Genomic DNA, 14074 nt, shown 5'->3' on the forward strand with positions numbered 1-14074 from the left:
CTTAAAATTAACGCATTGATATCCACGTATATAATTTAAATAGTAATAATAAGTTAATAACAACAATAATAAATTTTTAATAGTAAACATAACAATACGTTAAAATATTTTAGAAAAACAATCTTCCGAAAAATATAACTTGTATTATTATAAGAATATAAGTGGTATATAAATTTAAAAAATATAATAATAATAATAATTTTTTAATAGTAAAAATAACAATAAAATGTTAAAATATTTTAAAAAAAAACCAATCTCACATTTTTCTAGAAAATATAACTTTTATTATTATAAGAAAATAAGAGATAATTTAAAATCTATACAATAATTTTACTATATCATCATATGTATTTCCCTAACAATGTATAATAACCATTAAAAAAATAATAAACAAACAAATAGCATAGGATAATTTTGAGTTTAGTTCTCAGACCAATCTGTCTTTCTCAAGCAGATGTTAATTTAATGAAATATAATTATATACACAACGAGTTTTAATTAATTGTTTAATCAAAGTATCGAACTAAATGAAATTTCCATAGGACCACTAACCAACATTTATTATTTTGTTTATATAGTAAAACACATCATGTAGGTATGTCTAATTAGTAGTGAAGGTTAAGAATCAAGGTTGGGTTAATATAAATTAGGACATGTCAAGCTTAGTAGAACTCTAGTAGAATAAGGTTTGAGATGGGGCATCTTAACCTTTAGTAGGATTGGGTTTAGGGTTCGGATTAAGAATTTAAATCCCTAGTCCATGGTAAGGTTTAGACAACCCTAACTACTAAGTTGGGAAGGTGTTCAGCTTTGAAATCAAATATGGGTATTATCCCACAATGGTTGATTGAGAATTAGGGTGCTTGGTAGAACAATGAGAACAAGATCACTCTTGGGGGTTGTTTTGGTCATTCAGTGTGTTGATGGACAATTTCATCCGATTGTTTTCGCGGTTGCGTGGATATCATCCATGCAAGCCCCTAATGTTGACATATGTCTCTAAAAAAATCCTAGAGCTGAGAGGTATGGACAAATCAATAATTAGGTTTATAGGTTTAAAATTTATCTTAAATTACAAAAATTCACCCCTATTTATATTAGAATTATAGATAAGTTCACTTTCAATCTTTCACCAATTTGCTGAAAATCGAGTTCGGTAAGGTCTAGTTGTCGTTGTTTATGTTGTCTTCCCCGGCGACGGCGAGCGAATGGACCAGTTATGCGCGGCGATCTCGAAATTTGTCCTACATGTTGCTGGCCGTCTCAGGTTCTCATTTCCTATTCCAAGTCTTGTTTCGTGTTTTTAGGGTCTTAAATTAGTGGTTTCTCCATGTTTTTAATTGGTTCTAGTTCTGTCAATGGTGTGCCTTATGCACTCATAATGTATTTCTTTTATGCGATTTAAGAAAGAATGATTAGAAATCAAGAAGGATTTAAGAACCGGTGTGTTAAAACAAACACCACAAAAATAGTGAATCGAAAAAAGAAACAAAAATAGAAGCACACATATATTTAACGTGTTTCACACATCAATGTAGCATGCTATGTCCACGAGCGAAGAAGAAGAGTTTTTTGACTATATATAAGAAGAACAAAATGAGCTCTCACAATCAATACCCAAGAACGGCGTTACAATAACTCTCACTCAAAACCCCAATAATATGGTAGGAGAATATAAGATACATATATATAAACAACAATTGGGTAAACAGGTCAATCCATCGAGTCGGTTCTTATGATACTGCAGGGGCTCCGGCCCTCCACTTCCACCACAAATCTTGGCAAACAAGTCATTCAAATCGCCCACAAAAAAATGTCGGGTTGATGTACATCTTCCAAATCAGGTACAAGAATTTGGGTAAAAAACATAACACACTAGGAAAACAATCACCATGCACCACTCCACTAGATTAATGGTGGGGAATCATGAAAGCTAATGTTTTACTAAGTTGTGGAATGAGAGAATAAATAGGAATGAAAATATAAGAGAATGTATAGGGAGAAATTCATGGATCATGAGTTAATTTTAGAATTTAACATTTTATTCCTTAAAATTAGGATTTAATGATAACTATTAGATAATGATTAAGAATGACATTTGTACCCATCATCTTTATCTTAAATTTTTATTTTTAATTTTTGAGGGGACTAAATAGTGGTATTTCACATGTAAAGTCAGAAATAAGGAAAAAATATAGGTATGTTTAAAACTTAAAAAATGCAGGGGCCATTTTTGTCATGTAAATTATGATTATCTATCTTCATTACCATTTGTCGAGTCGTAACTAGTAAAAATGGATTCATTTAATGGCATTGTTTACTTCCTATATATTTTCCATCTGGCCATTATTTTTTTTAATGTGGTTGATCGAAAGAAATGCATATTTTTTGTTAGTTTCCGGATTCAAAATTGTTATAATATATAATGTTGATGCGTTGCAGTATTTGATATAATTACGAAGAATGAACCTCCTCCCTAATAGGACCTGACCATTTCTACTGGACCTACGGTTGAAGTCCACAAATTATGATTGTAAGACCACGCCAGGGCTGTGTCACCCGTAAGTAAGATATCTACCAAGGTTACTGACACGCTCAGCTCGGCATGTTTGATTACATTTACACGCAGCGAACAACATTGGATAGATACCCTAAACACCACCCCAACCACAAGGACAGAAAAATAAACACCATAACTGATCACATTGGGTAAATAACCAAAATCAGAAAACAGCTAGGAACTGCATTCTTCATTTATGTGAATTCACTTTACATAACTGAAAACACTACACAAATACTATGGCACCTTAAAACATAAGGTCGAGTACAATTGGCCCAAGCTTCCACAGAAAAGGAGGCGGGTGAGAGCACACGAATTTTCTTCCCAAACAGGAGAAGTGAAACTTGGAAGGCATCCATCAATCTCTCCGTCACAGCAGATAGCAATGGTGGGTTGACAGATCAGGCAAGAGACAACAACTGGGCACCAGCAAAGAAAACCAGAAGCTTTTGGTTCCCAAAAGATACTTAACAAAACAAATGATGCTGTGGAATTTCAGGAAAAGAACCCTCTCTTTTATGTTTTGCTAAAGAGAAAACCAAACCAGTTTGCTTGAGGAAGGAACAATTGGAGCTAGTTTCCAAAATGAGTGCTCAAGGATTTGGGTTTGAAGGTGATCTGAGGGAAACCAGCCACCGAAGTTGGAAATGGACCTTAGGTTGTTGTTTTCATAGAAGCAGCAGCAGATGGAGTTATTTATCATCTAAGCCTTCAGAACTCCTAGTTTAATCAGTGCCTCTCGTATGTCATCACTGCTGCACTGTTCGGTGGTCTGAACAACATTGGAGCTATCAGATGGCACAACATCTTCTAGAGGATAGCTCCTGCTTGAATGAAGCAAGGCACGTGCACTGCTGCATCTTCCCTTCAGTATAACAGTCTTGTGGACTCCTCCGAGCAGTCCTTCGTAATCTGTATCCCCACATTCTCCAACGAACACAATCATATTTGACAACTCCACGCCCCACCGTACATATAGGTACCTGCAGAGAATGAGTTTCAAAGTCCAATGTAACATCTCAAGGTGAAATGCAGCAGAAATTCAATTTCTACATCAAGGCTTCAATTGACCAGGACAGACAAGAAGATTAGGAGCACAGTGCAAGAGATGTAAAAATTAAGAACTTCCTTGGCTAATCTAGAAAAAAATTTAGCATCCTCTTCTTTGAATAGAAACACAGTAATCACACCAACTAATCAGACTAATTTTGATATTTTCTTCACAGTACATCACATAGGAGGCCGGGATAGCTGATGGTTATTCAGTGTTGCTCCAGAACAGTTGAGGCACATGGAGGTATGGTTCTGACTATCGATCGGATGGATGGAGCCACGGCAACCCTCCCCAGCCAACCCCACCCCAACCCCTCTGAAAAGAAACACAAAGCAAAACACACTGCCCTGACATGCCTACCTTATTCAAAATCCCAGCCAGCATCCCTAACGCAATTCCCGAAACCCCATAGAGAAGTAAACAAGGAGAAAAAAAAGCAAAAAATGATAAAGAGAAAATCATTATTCTTCATGCTACAAGCTTCATATGCCATTTAGCTTCTTCTTTTTCTTGGTAAAGCCATTTAGCTTCTTCAAATTGTCTCCTCAGCATTTTTATTTCCCCTATGCAATATTTGTAGCCATGCTTTGGTGAATATCATGTGGGAAGAAAAGGGGCAGAAACAGTAAAGACAACAGGAAGAATGAACAAACCAATGTCGTTGGACAGTTGCTGAGACTTCAAAAGTCACACTGAAACAGTATACAGGGATCTAGGCCTGCTGGTGAAAGATTTACAGATCAGCAAGCATTATTGCCAGCTTAGATATTATCTTTTCACTGTCTCGCACACAGCACACACAGAAAGAATAGTGGAGGAATCTTTTCCATGATATCCTCCATTGTTGCATCTGTAGATACAGAAGGGGGTTGAAATGACTCCCTTCACTACACGCGTTCAGTTGTTTTGTCCTCCTTTGGTGCTTTATGTACTGGTGTATGAGTGGAGGGAGGGAGGAATGGAGGGTTGTTTCAAACCTGTTAAAAAAGTATCCCAAAGGGTGTAAGCGTCATTTTTCAAACATGAAGCACCTCCAATGTCCCTTTCTCTAACTCTGGGTAACTCAAGTTTAATTTACTCTTTCTCTTGTTTCTTCCCTTGCTGGAACTGCCCTGAAGATCTCCAAAATTTTCCCAAGAACTCCATGATTTTCGAATTACATGCTAGTATATGTAAACCAACTTTTTGGACAAATGACGTATATACTCAATCGTAACCAAGAATCACAATAAATTCAGCTACAGAACAAACAGCAATCAATGAATCACAATAAATTGAGCTATAGAACAAGTAGCAATCATACTGCTTGGTTGATAAATTGAGCTATAGAACAAGTAGCAATCATACTGCTTGCAACCATTAAGCATAAGCTTGAAAATACCTCAAAGCTTGAGATCGAGAAGCCAATACAGGAATTGCATGAAGCTTGATGCCATTTTGACAATATATAACATGGCATCGTAGAGCTTGAATTCTCATCAATTTCCGGAGTTCCTTGATAGGAGGGACCTGTAGAAGCACAAGAAATAAATAAATGAGAAAAAAGGGAAAATGACCTAAATATTCAATATGGTAGCAATGACAAAACTTCACACTTCTCAGAAATATTGAACACAGTTATTGATCAGTGAAAAACCAAGAAAAATAAAGCATGGCAAAGTACAGAAGACTACACTGCTCACACAAGAAATCAACTTCCACCTGCACATATAACATCTTTGGCCATATTATCCTCAATATTTTTAGATGTTTGCATTTCAATCATTGAAATGATCATTTACTACCATCTATTTGTTTCTTATGCCTCGTAAAGATGACGTGAAATCAAAGGTGCAAACAACTCATGCTTTTGTGTTTGAAAATAAAGCACCACTTTCAAAAAATTTCAGCCAGAATTTGCCCTCAAACCTCAACATGTTTGAATGCTGACAACTTATATTAACTTCTTCATTAGAAGAAAAAGAAATAACTAAATAGAAAACTAGCCTTACCAATGCTGGGTTTTTCACTTTAAATGCATAGCAATATGAGGTTGAACGCTGCTCCTCCTCAGTAACAATTTGCTCTTCACTTCCTTCTTTCTTATCAACAATTGAAGCTGCCCAACGGACCAATGTCTTTCTCAACCCTTCTCCACCCCAACGGTATTCAATATGCAAATGATAGTCTGAGTCAACTACAAAAGGAAACTCAGAGAGACCGCCTTCAGTACTTGAAGATGGATAGTAAATGTCACTACCACTATTGCAGACGAAAGCATCAAAATCAGTGGCACTCAAGCCTGCTGAGAGCAGAAAAGATTGTATCTCAAATATGGTCAGTGCTGTTGACAATATGAACCCTACAATTCCAGAAGTCTTAGCAGGCCTCGCAGCATCAAAGACCTTCTGAATGTTTTCAAGCAGTTCTGAACCAGTATCAGAATCCACAGCAATAACAAAAATGTGTTTCCTCATTCTGAATGCTGGAAACTTATGGACGATATTAGGATCTCCTTTCTCAATGTTCCCAGGCTTGTGCGTGTCCCTTAAAACACCCTTTGACCAAGCCAAAACAGCATGTTCTAACTTACTCTTCCGATCAATAGTATTTTCTTCAGAATCCAGAGCGTCCAGAGTGGAACCGTCTTCATTTTTCTCACCATCTAATGAAAGCTTTAGGTTCAAAGATATATCCTGTATATCTCTCAGGGAATCACCAGGTGACTCTGAGTCTGAATTTTCATTTCCATCGTTTCTTTGCCATTGTGGATGCCTTGCCTTACAACTGGCTATCCGAGACAAGTAAGTCTTACAATGTTCTGGCCATGAGAAAAGGTGGATATTTTTCAAACCATTTTGCCGACATTTTGCCCAAAGTTGCTTATCCGCCACAAGCTTCAGAAGAGCCTCAGCAATAGACTGCTGATTATGGGGATCAACAAGGAGGCCATTGTCAAGAACCTGCAACAATGTTTACAATTAGAACATAAGAGTTTCATCTCATTACAACTTCCACAAAAAGATCAATAATTTCTTCACCACAGCTTCTCAAAGACCAAATCATTGCATACCCTGTGGATATCGACAGGACCTCCATTTTTTGTGGCAACCATAGGCAAACCATAAGCTGCAGCCTGCATGGTAAAGGCATAAACCATCAGTTTTGATGATACATTAACTTGCAGTTATAAGAGCTTTGCAAAAATTAATAGAGATTAGCACCTCTATCAATGTAAGCCCAAATGGCTCAATAAAAGCTGGATTGATGAAAACACCCTGCAAAACCCAGATTGAAAATGAGATACAACAAAATTATCAACTCACTGTACAATTTAAAATAGTTTGACCAATAGAAAATGAGCGAGAATGTGGGAAACACAAAGAATGAAAAATTATAAACATAGAATGACCCTTGGTAGAAGAAAAAATATATATAATAAAGTCTAAACTATCCAGACTGAGAGGGAGACGAGCTTTCTACCATACTAGATGCGTTCAAAATTAGTGATAATATTTTACTAGACAATGAGAAGATGTAAGAGATGTGTGCTAACTATGTTTACAGCTTAATAAGCGAGAATTATGCAAGTAATAGAATCTTAGAGGGTTCCAATACCTATATAGAAAAGTAGGGTGGCTGGAGTTAAAGAACTCCTAAAAATGATGAAAATACATAAAATAGGTTTAGATCATATCCCAGCAAAGGTCTAGAAGGGTGGAAATATTTGTTGTTTATTGTGGCTAACTAGGTTATTTAACATTATTTCGAGCACAAGAAAAATGCTGGATTAGCAGAGAAAAAGCATTGTTTGAAAAATAATGTGATGTTCAAAGCTTTAGTAATTACAGAGGAATTAAACTCGAGGGCCAGTATTCATCCATAAAAAAAAATCGTGAGCCATTCTATGAAATTATGGGAGAGAGTGACTGAAGCATGTTTGAGAAAATAAACCAATATTTTGGATAACCAAGTTGGTTCTATGCTGGGGCAACCATAGAAGCAGTTGTTTGCCTAGGATTTTAAAGGAAAGTTTCAAAGGTTTAAGAAAGATCTTCATATGGTCTGTGATTGATTTAGAAAAAGTATGATCTTCATGTGGTTGCAATTGATTTAGAAAAAGCTTATAACAGAGTTCTCAGAGAGTTCATCGGGTAAGCTGAAGAGCCTAAAAATGTTTCAAGAAATTAAGTGGACAAAGCGAAGGATAGCTATAATATGGTGACTAGTGAAAGAACTGAGGGGGATCAAGTCAGCAAATTCCAAATAACAGCTGGATTATACACAGGTTCATCTCTAAGCCCATATCTATTTTCTCTAATCATGGATGAGTTTACAGAGAAATTCAAGATCAGATCCCTTGCTGTATGATTTTTGCAAACAACATTGTTTGGCAGATTAAACAAAGGCTAGGGGTAAATCCAATCAATGTCAGCCTTGATCAAAAGGTTATAAGTTGAACAATATATTTCCTTGAAATGTTGAGACAGTATCAAGAAGAATGAATATTAACAATAATAAACAAAAAAAAGGTAATAATTTAGTTGATATTTGAACCACATGTCATAATACTGCAATTACCCTAAAATCAACTGATATACTTAAAGATACATAAATAAATGGGAAGTACCTTTGTCTTTGCAGCCAAACGATAGATATCAGGAACATCAGATTGTCTGTGGTGTTTAGGGTATGCCACTTGACCATACAGATCATACTTGTCAATCAACTTAAGTATTGTCAGAAGAACAGATGAATTTGTGCCGGACATATCATCAATAGAATCCCTATTGCCCATTATTAATGTCTACAACCAAATACAAAATTTAAAGACCTGCTTTAGCGATTTGAACAATCAAATATTCATCCACTGAAAGAGAAATTATGAATCTCTGCCAAACCAAGTTAAACAGAAAGCATACAAGATTAGCAAGCTCCCTTAACGGGCGACATTCTCCAAATGCTTTGACCAGAGTTGTAATGTTCTTTTTAGGGTCTGGCCGAGCAAGAGCAAGTATCATAGGTTTCCGCGGGTTTGTAAAGAATCGCATTATCTGCCATATGAAAACTCACTCTAGTTAAATAACAGCAGCTTAAGCACAGAAATAACAATAAGAAAACAACAAAAGCAGTCAAGCCCAATTTTCACAACACAAAACAAATTAAGCACCTCAATCTGAATAAACATCATTTAAAATCAGTCAGTCATGGACTGGAAAGAATGACAAAAAGAGAATTGTTGATACCTCGGACCAAATAGGTGGATCTGGTGTGGCTGCATTGTCCTCATTTCCTTCTGCTTCTCCATCCATATCACCATCATGTGGAACTATATGATGGAACTCCATTCCAGGAGGAATAACCTGCAGATAAGGATAAGAAATCATTTTATAAAAAAAGCCACCCAGCAAAGTGCTCCTAGAAGCTGATCACTTATCATCAAATATGAATTTGACTGAAACTCACTTTAAATTCACTAAGTATCTTCCGTAGGGAACCATAAATAATTTACTAAACAATGATTTAGCACTTACAACCATGCGAGGCATGAACCTGCCATGACAGCTAACGTTACGCTTGATCCTTGCTCGTAGTTTGCGCCCTAATATTGGATCAAATCCATCATATAAACGCCATTGTTCTTCTATCTCCTGCCCTGTGCTAGTGACTACAACTTCAGAAACATCAAGAGATTGCTCTTCTGCCTCTATCCGACGCATTATTTTATATGTGGAATTTATTTCATCCCTGGACATGCGTCCTTGTTTCAGAAGTTGCTCAAGCTTATCCCGACCAAGCGAGTGGCCAGTGAAAAGCATCGGCACATTTAAAGCACCAGACAGAAGAGCAGCAGAATCACCCGCATCTGCATAATGCCCATGGATAGCAGCAGGCCAGACAGGTTGACCACCACCAATCTGTTCTCCCAGAGCCTTAGACATCTGTATTATGTGATTAAGGGCACCGTCAACAAATTCAGGAATGTAGGGCCACAGGAGTTCCTTCTGAATATATTTATCTTTTGGCCCAAATGGTACACGGATAATGTAAGCACCACTGCTTTCTCCCATCTCATCTGAAAAATTATCAGAGTTTCTAGGAGCCAGCATCTCTGTTGGTTCTCCATAACTCCAGTCTACATCAGGTGCTGAAACTTGTCTAGTCAACAAGTCAACCCGATATACTCCAGGCATCGTTCCTAAAGCCCTTGCAAGTTCTACAACATATTTGACCTGAAAAAATGTAGAAAATATACTTAGACCGTGATGAAAACATTTTCAAGTTACTACATAGATGACATCAATAAGCATCTCAACAAAAGAGTTTTATGATCAAGTCCCACCTGACCACCAGTATCGGAATCACGACCAAGCTCCATATTTTCGCCCCGTATAAGGCCATGGAGACTGCACGAAGACAGATGGTTAAAAAAATCGTCACTCATGCTAAATAGATTAAAAGGATAGCAACCCAATATCAAAATGAAAATACAGGTCAAAAAAGAAACAAAAGCACCAAAACTTTGAACCATTTACAGCTTGTCTACAAAAGCTTCTAAATGATATAGATAAACAGAGTTTTAAATTCTGATGATGATACCAACATCAATTTAGCCTCCCATGGAAATTAAACAAACTACATCCGGGAGTGTCGAATTCAAAATACTCCAAATAGAGATGAGATCTGGAAATTCTGAACTGAGATCAATTAAGAAATGCAACATTCACAACTGACACTGGAATAACCAAACCATGGGTATACGATTGCTGAAAATATCATTTGCCGAATTGGAATGCAATTCTTTGAGAAGTGAACCCAACATAAAGTTCAGTAGATGGCTAGATGCTAAATAACCACAACAGAAAGGTTAACAGTATAAAATGGGAGTCCATACCTTATCAACACAATGTACATTTTCTTCTCCTTTTGTTGACTAGCCCAAGTCTCCATAGCATCTATTGAACTAATCCTGGGCATTCTTCCTCTGTTGCTTTCACCGTGAGCTGACAATTCACCGACGACATCCCCTTTCTCTCCTTCTGATAAATCTTCCGACATATCAGCAGTTGCTTCCCTGCGACCTTTTTCACGTTCAAGACGGCGTTTAGCCATGCGTTGAGCTTCTTCCCCTTCAAGCTGCACAAAAGAGCAAAGCAGCTATTTTCAGAAAAAAATAATCACAAAGAATGTACAGAATTACAAGAATTGATTGAAATAATGGACGATTGACATCAAGACAACAGAGCGCAAATAAGGATTTATAATAGATCTTAAGGCCTACAAATGGAATATCAATTTGTATTCTTGCAATGACATTGCCATTGCTTAGAAAGAAAAAAGAGCCACATTCTCCAGGATCAAACATGTAGGGGATGTAAGAAATGATGCAAAAACAATATGAACCTAAAGCCAACAAGGAAATGCAACGTTACCTACTGCCAATATGATGTCAGAATAACTATAATAGAGAAATCCTATTGCAAGTTACAAGGATTAAGAGTCGCATCATTGTAGGACTAGATGGGACAAAAAACAAACCAGCTCTCCAATCAAATTTTGATTAAGTCTTGGGCTCAATTACTTTTCTTTTTTTACGTAGACTGATTACATCAATAAATCCATCTTCATTTAACAATGATAGTGCTTCATACCTCAGAAATGTCTGAACAAAGCCATGGACAAAAGTTTCACAAGGGAAAAAACCAAAAAGAAGCACAAAATGAATGCAGATTCAGGGATGCAAGAAAACCTACAATCACACTCAGGCGCGTGAGAGAGACTTAATCCATACGAGCAACATATATGCACACATGCATAAAGATATGTTTTTCACCACATCAATAAAATTTGACCAAGAATTTGCCCCTTTCCTACAACTACACGTACATACAGACATCTAGACATGCATGTATGCAGGCATACTAAATTTCTGTCGCCATTAATCCACGATTTCTATTAGTGGATGCCCCTGACAGCTCCAGGTAAGATTATCATATGGGTGGAGGAAACAAAAGCAGATTTTTCAAGCCACGAACCTATCAAAATTCAAAAATTATTGCTCAGCCTTCAAATGCTGAAATCTTTGTAAACGTTACTGCAATCCTAAATTTGTTCCTCTTAACGTAAACAGCTTCATTACGGTTTTAAACTAGGATTGCAATCACCCAATACGAATCAGACTCAACTTAGTCAAGTCCGATTAGTGAACACTCTCTCCATACGAAGTCTGACCGAAGAAAGAAACGTCCGGCGCCGAAGACCGACTCCATCTGAGTAAAGACTCCATCTCATTTTTTAAACCTCGGCTTAGTTGTTTCTTGAGTAAAGACACCATCTGAGTCGTTAAACTCTTCCTACAAGGTGCTCTCTATATCATACTCGGATCCTTACTATTAAGCTCAAAATTCACAGAATAACTCAGATCAGAGCAGGCCCTTGAGATAATAAACTATGAAGAATTGAAAAAGCAAAAACCTGCTTCTTCTGGCGAGCCAAATTCCAAATCCTCCAACACATATTCTCCAATCTTGTATTCCTCTCCTGGGGACTCCTAGTCGCAGATGCCTGCATGCAAGAGTAAAGGCAAGAGAATAAAAAGTTGATCATTTCTGTATTCTCCCATCCAAATTCCTCTTCTCAAAACAATCACCTAAAGATATATTTATCATACCTTAACCCAAGAACGGTATAGATCCGTCTCATCGAATCCAGTGATAACTTCCTCAACGAAGTATCGAGTAGGACTGAATCTCCCTCTCTCCCTCAACAGCAACGATTGCTTTTGTCCTTCAATTCCAGCGCCAACATCAAGAATCGCTTCCAAGTAACTATTAATCCAGTCGTTTCCCGCCATCGATAGTTGCTTTCCTTTCCTCTGAACTCGAAAGCAGTTCCGTCCGAGACAAGAAGATAAAGACTGGAATAAACTTAAGAGAAGGAGTTTCTGGTAGTGTTGTTTTATCTGCTTCAGAAAAGACACTGTATAGTCCTACAAAGGATGAGAAAGAGAGAGACACAGAGAGTGACAGGGTATTGAAGTTAATAGACTTCGCTCGAACACCAGATATAGAGAGAAGAACCGGAGAAGACTATAAAATATGGAAGTTTCTTTTTTTCATTTTCCTTTTTCCCATTTACAAGATCTGGGGAAAGTATCGAGACTTTGATGTCGTGTGACGCAAATGACCCTAAAGTCTACTAGTCCAAACAATTATTCACTTTTTCCATTTTACAACGTTTTATCTGGGAATCATTCGGGTATATGCCATATCACTTTATTTATATCACGAAAATACCCTTTTCATAATCTTTATTATTTTTCTTTAACATTCGGAGAATTTTCACAACCCCCTCTTTAAGATATTCCTAAAATTATATTAAACACGCTCCCTGCCATTAATAAAATAATAGTTTAAGTACTGATAAGCAAGTTAAGTATTTTAAAATGACAAAAACAATCTTGAAAGAAAACCTCATCCACGATTCCTTCAGATTACATCTTCACTGGGAGAGTTTTATCGTCCACAATGGTCGAACCAATGACTTCTTCATTGAGAAATATGGATCTTACCACTTTACCAACTATGCATTGACATCAGCACATCGCTCAATTGTTTGTAGTTATAACTCTCAATCATAAATATTCATAAATTTTTTAAAATATACATTATAAATAGTTCTCTCTTTTTTTTTTTAATTTTGATAAGCTCGTGAATAGCATTTGAGTAACACTAAAATCATTGAGAGTAGCTTCGAATTAAAAGGCTTTAAACTTAGTAGATTGAAGATAGAATATCTAGTTTTTAACTTTAGTCATGATCGGAAAGATGATGAGGTGGTGATACTTTACAATAAATAGATTAATTAGAGTGATTGTTTTAGGTACATAGGTTTAATCATAAGTAGAATAGGTGATTTAGATGATGAGGTTTTCCAAACAATTCAAATAGGGTGGATGAAGTGAAGAGGTGCGTCCGGGGTCTTATGTGATCGGTGTATTCCATTAAAACTTAAAGTACAAATTTATAGGACCATTGTTCAACCAGCTATGATGTACGGTGCAGAGTGTTATACTGTTAAAAATAATAATATAAATAAACTCGTGATCTAGATGGATAAGTGGCAAAACTATAATGGATAAAATAAGAAATGATCATATTAGAGCTAGTTTGGGAGTTGTTCCTATAAATGACAAGCTACGAGAATAGGAGAGCAACGGAGACCTTTGCATGCTAAGATAAATGATTGAATGAACAGAAAAGCTATAATGGATAAAATAAAAAATGATCATATTAGCATGACCTTGAATAGCTGATTGGAAGTTGCTCCCCCATTAAATGGGATAATTATTGGGCTACAGAATAACAAAACAATGATGTTTGAGGTGGCTATAGCTTAGCAACATTTTGAGGTATTGGGCGATGGAATGTTGTATGGACAGTTTTTATTTTTTTTATTTTATTTTTTTGGTAAAATTTTAA

General features: G+C 36.5%; 1 protein-coding gene across 1 annotated transcript; it reads right to left on the reverse strand.

Annotated features, from left to right (window-relative positions):
* Window positions 1-2688: 2688 nt before the first annotated feature.
* LOC149009459 (putative sucrose-phosphate synthase 1) lies at window positions 2689-12672 on the reverse strand. The gene is made up of 13 exons (XM_089160949.1): window positions 12265-12672; window positions 12069-12158; window positions 10489-10730; window positions 9937-10000; window positions 9128-9826; window positions 8840-8956; window positions 8516-8647; window positions 8224-8400; window positions 6818-6871; window positions 6667-6729; window positions 5606-6556; window positions 4996-5123; window positions 2689-3543 (listed from the first exon to the last, which is right to left on the reverse strand). The coding sequence occupies exons 1-13, from the start codon at window positions 12445-12447 to the stop codon at window positions 3264-3266; spliced, it is 3180 nt and encodes a 1059-aa protein (XP_089017075.1). The 5' UTR covers window positions 12448-12672; the 3' UTR covers window positions 2689-3263.
* Between the last annotated feature and the right edge of the window lie 1402 nt (window positions 12673-14074).

The sequence above is a fragment of the Hakea prostrata genome, chromosome 7 (assembly GCF_041222555.1).
Source record: "Hakea prostrata isolate BN-2017 chromosome 7, UWA_Hpros_2, whole genome shotgun sequence".
NCBI classification, from domain to species: Eukaryota; Viridiplantae; Streptophyta; class Magnoliopsida; order Proteales; family Proteaceae; genus Hakea; species Hakea prostrata.

Coding starts and splice junctions, on each gene's coding strand:
- LOC149009459 (XM_089160949.1), bottom strand. CDS start 12,447: ATGGCGGGAAACGACTGGATTAATAGTTACTTGGAAGCGATTCTTGAT. Junction 8,957..9,127: donor GGTTCATGCCTCGCATGGTT/GTAAGTGCTAAA, acceptor CCTTATCTGCAG/GTTATTCCTCCTGGAATGGA. Junction 8,401..8,515: donor TAAGGGAGCTTGCTAATCTT/GTATGCTTTCTG, acceptor ATTTGGTTGTAG/ACATTAATAATGGGCAATAG.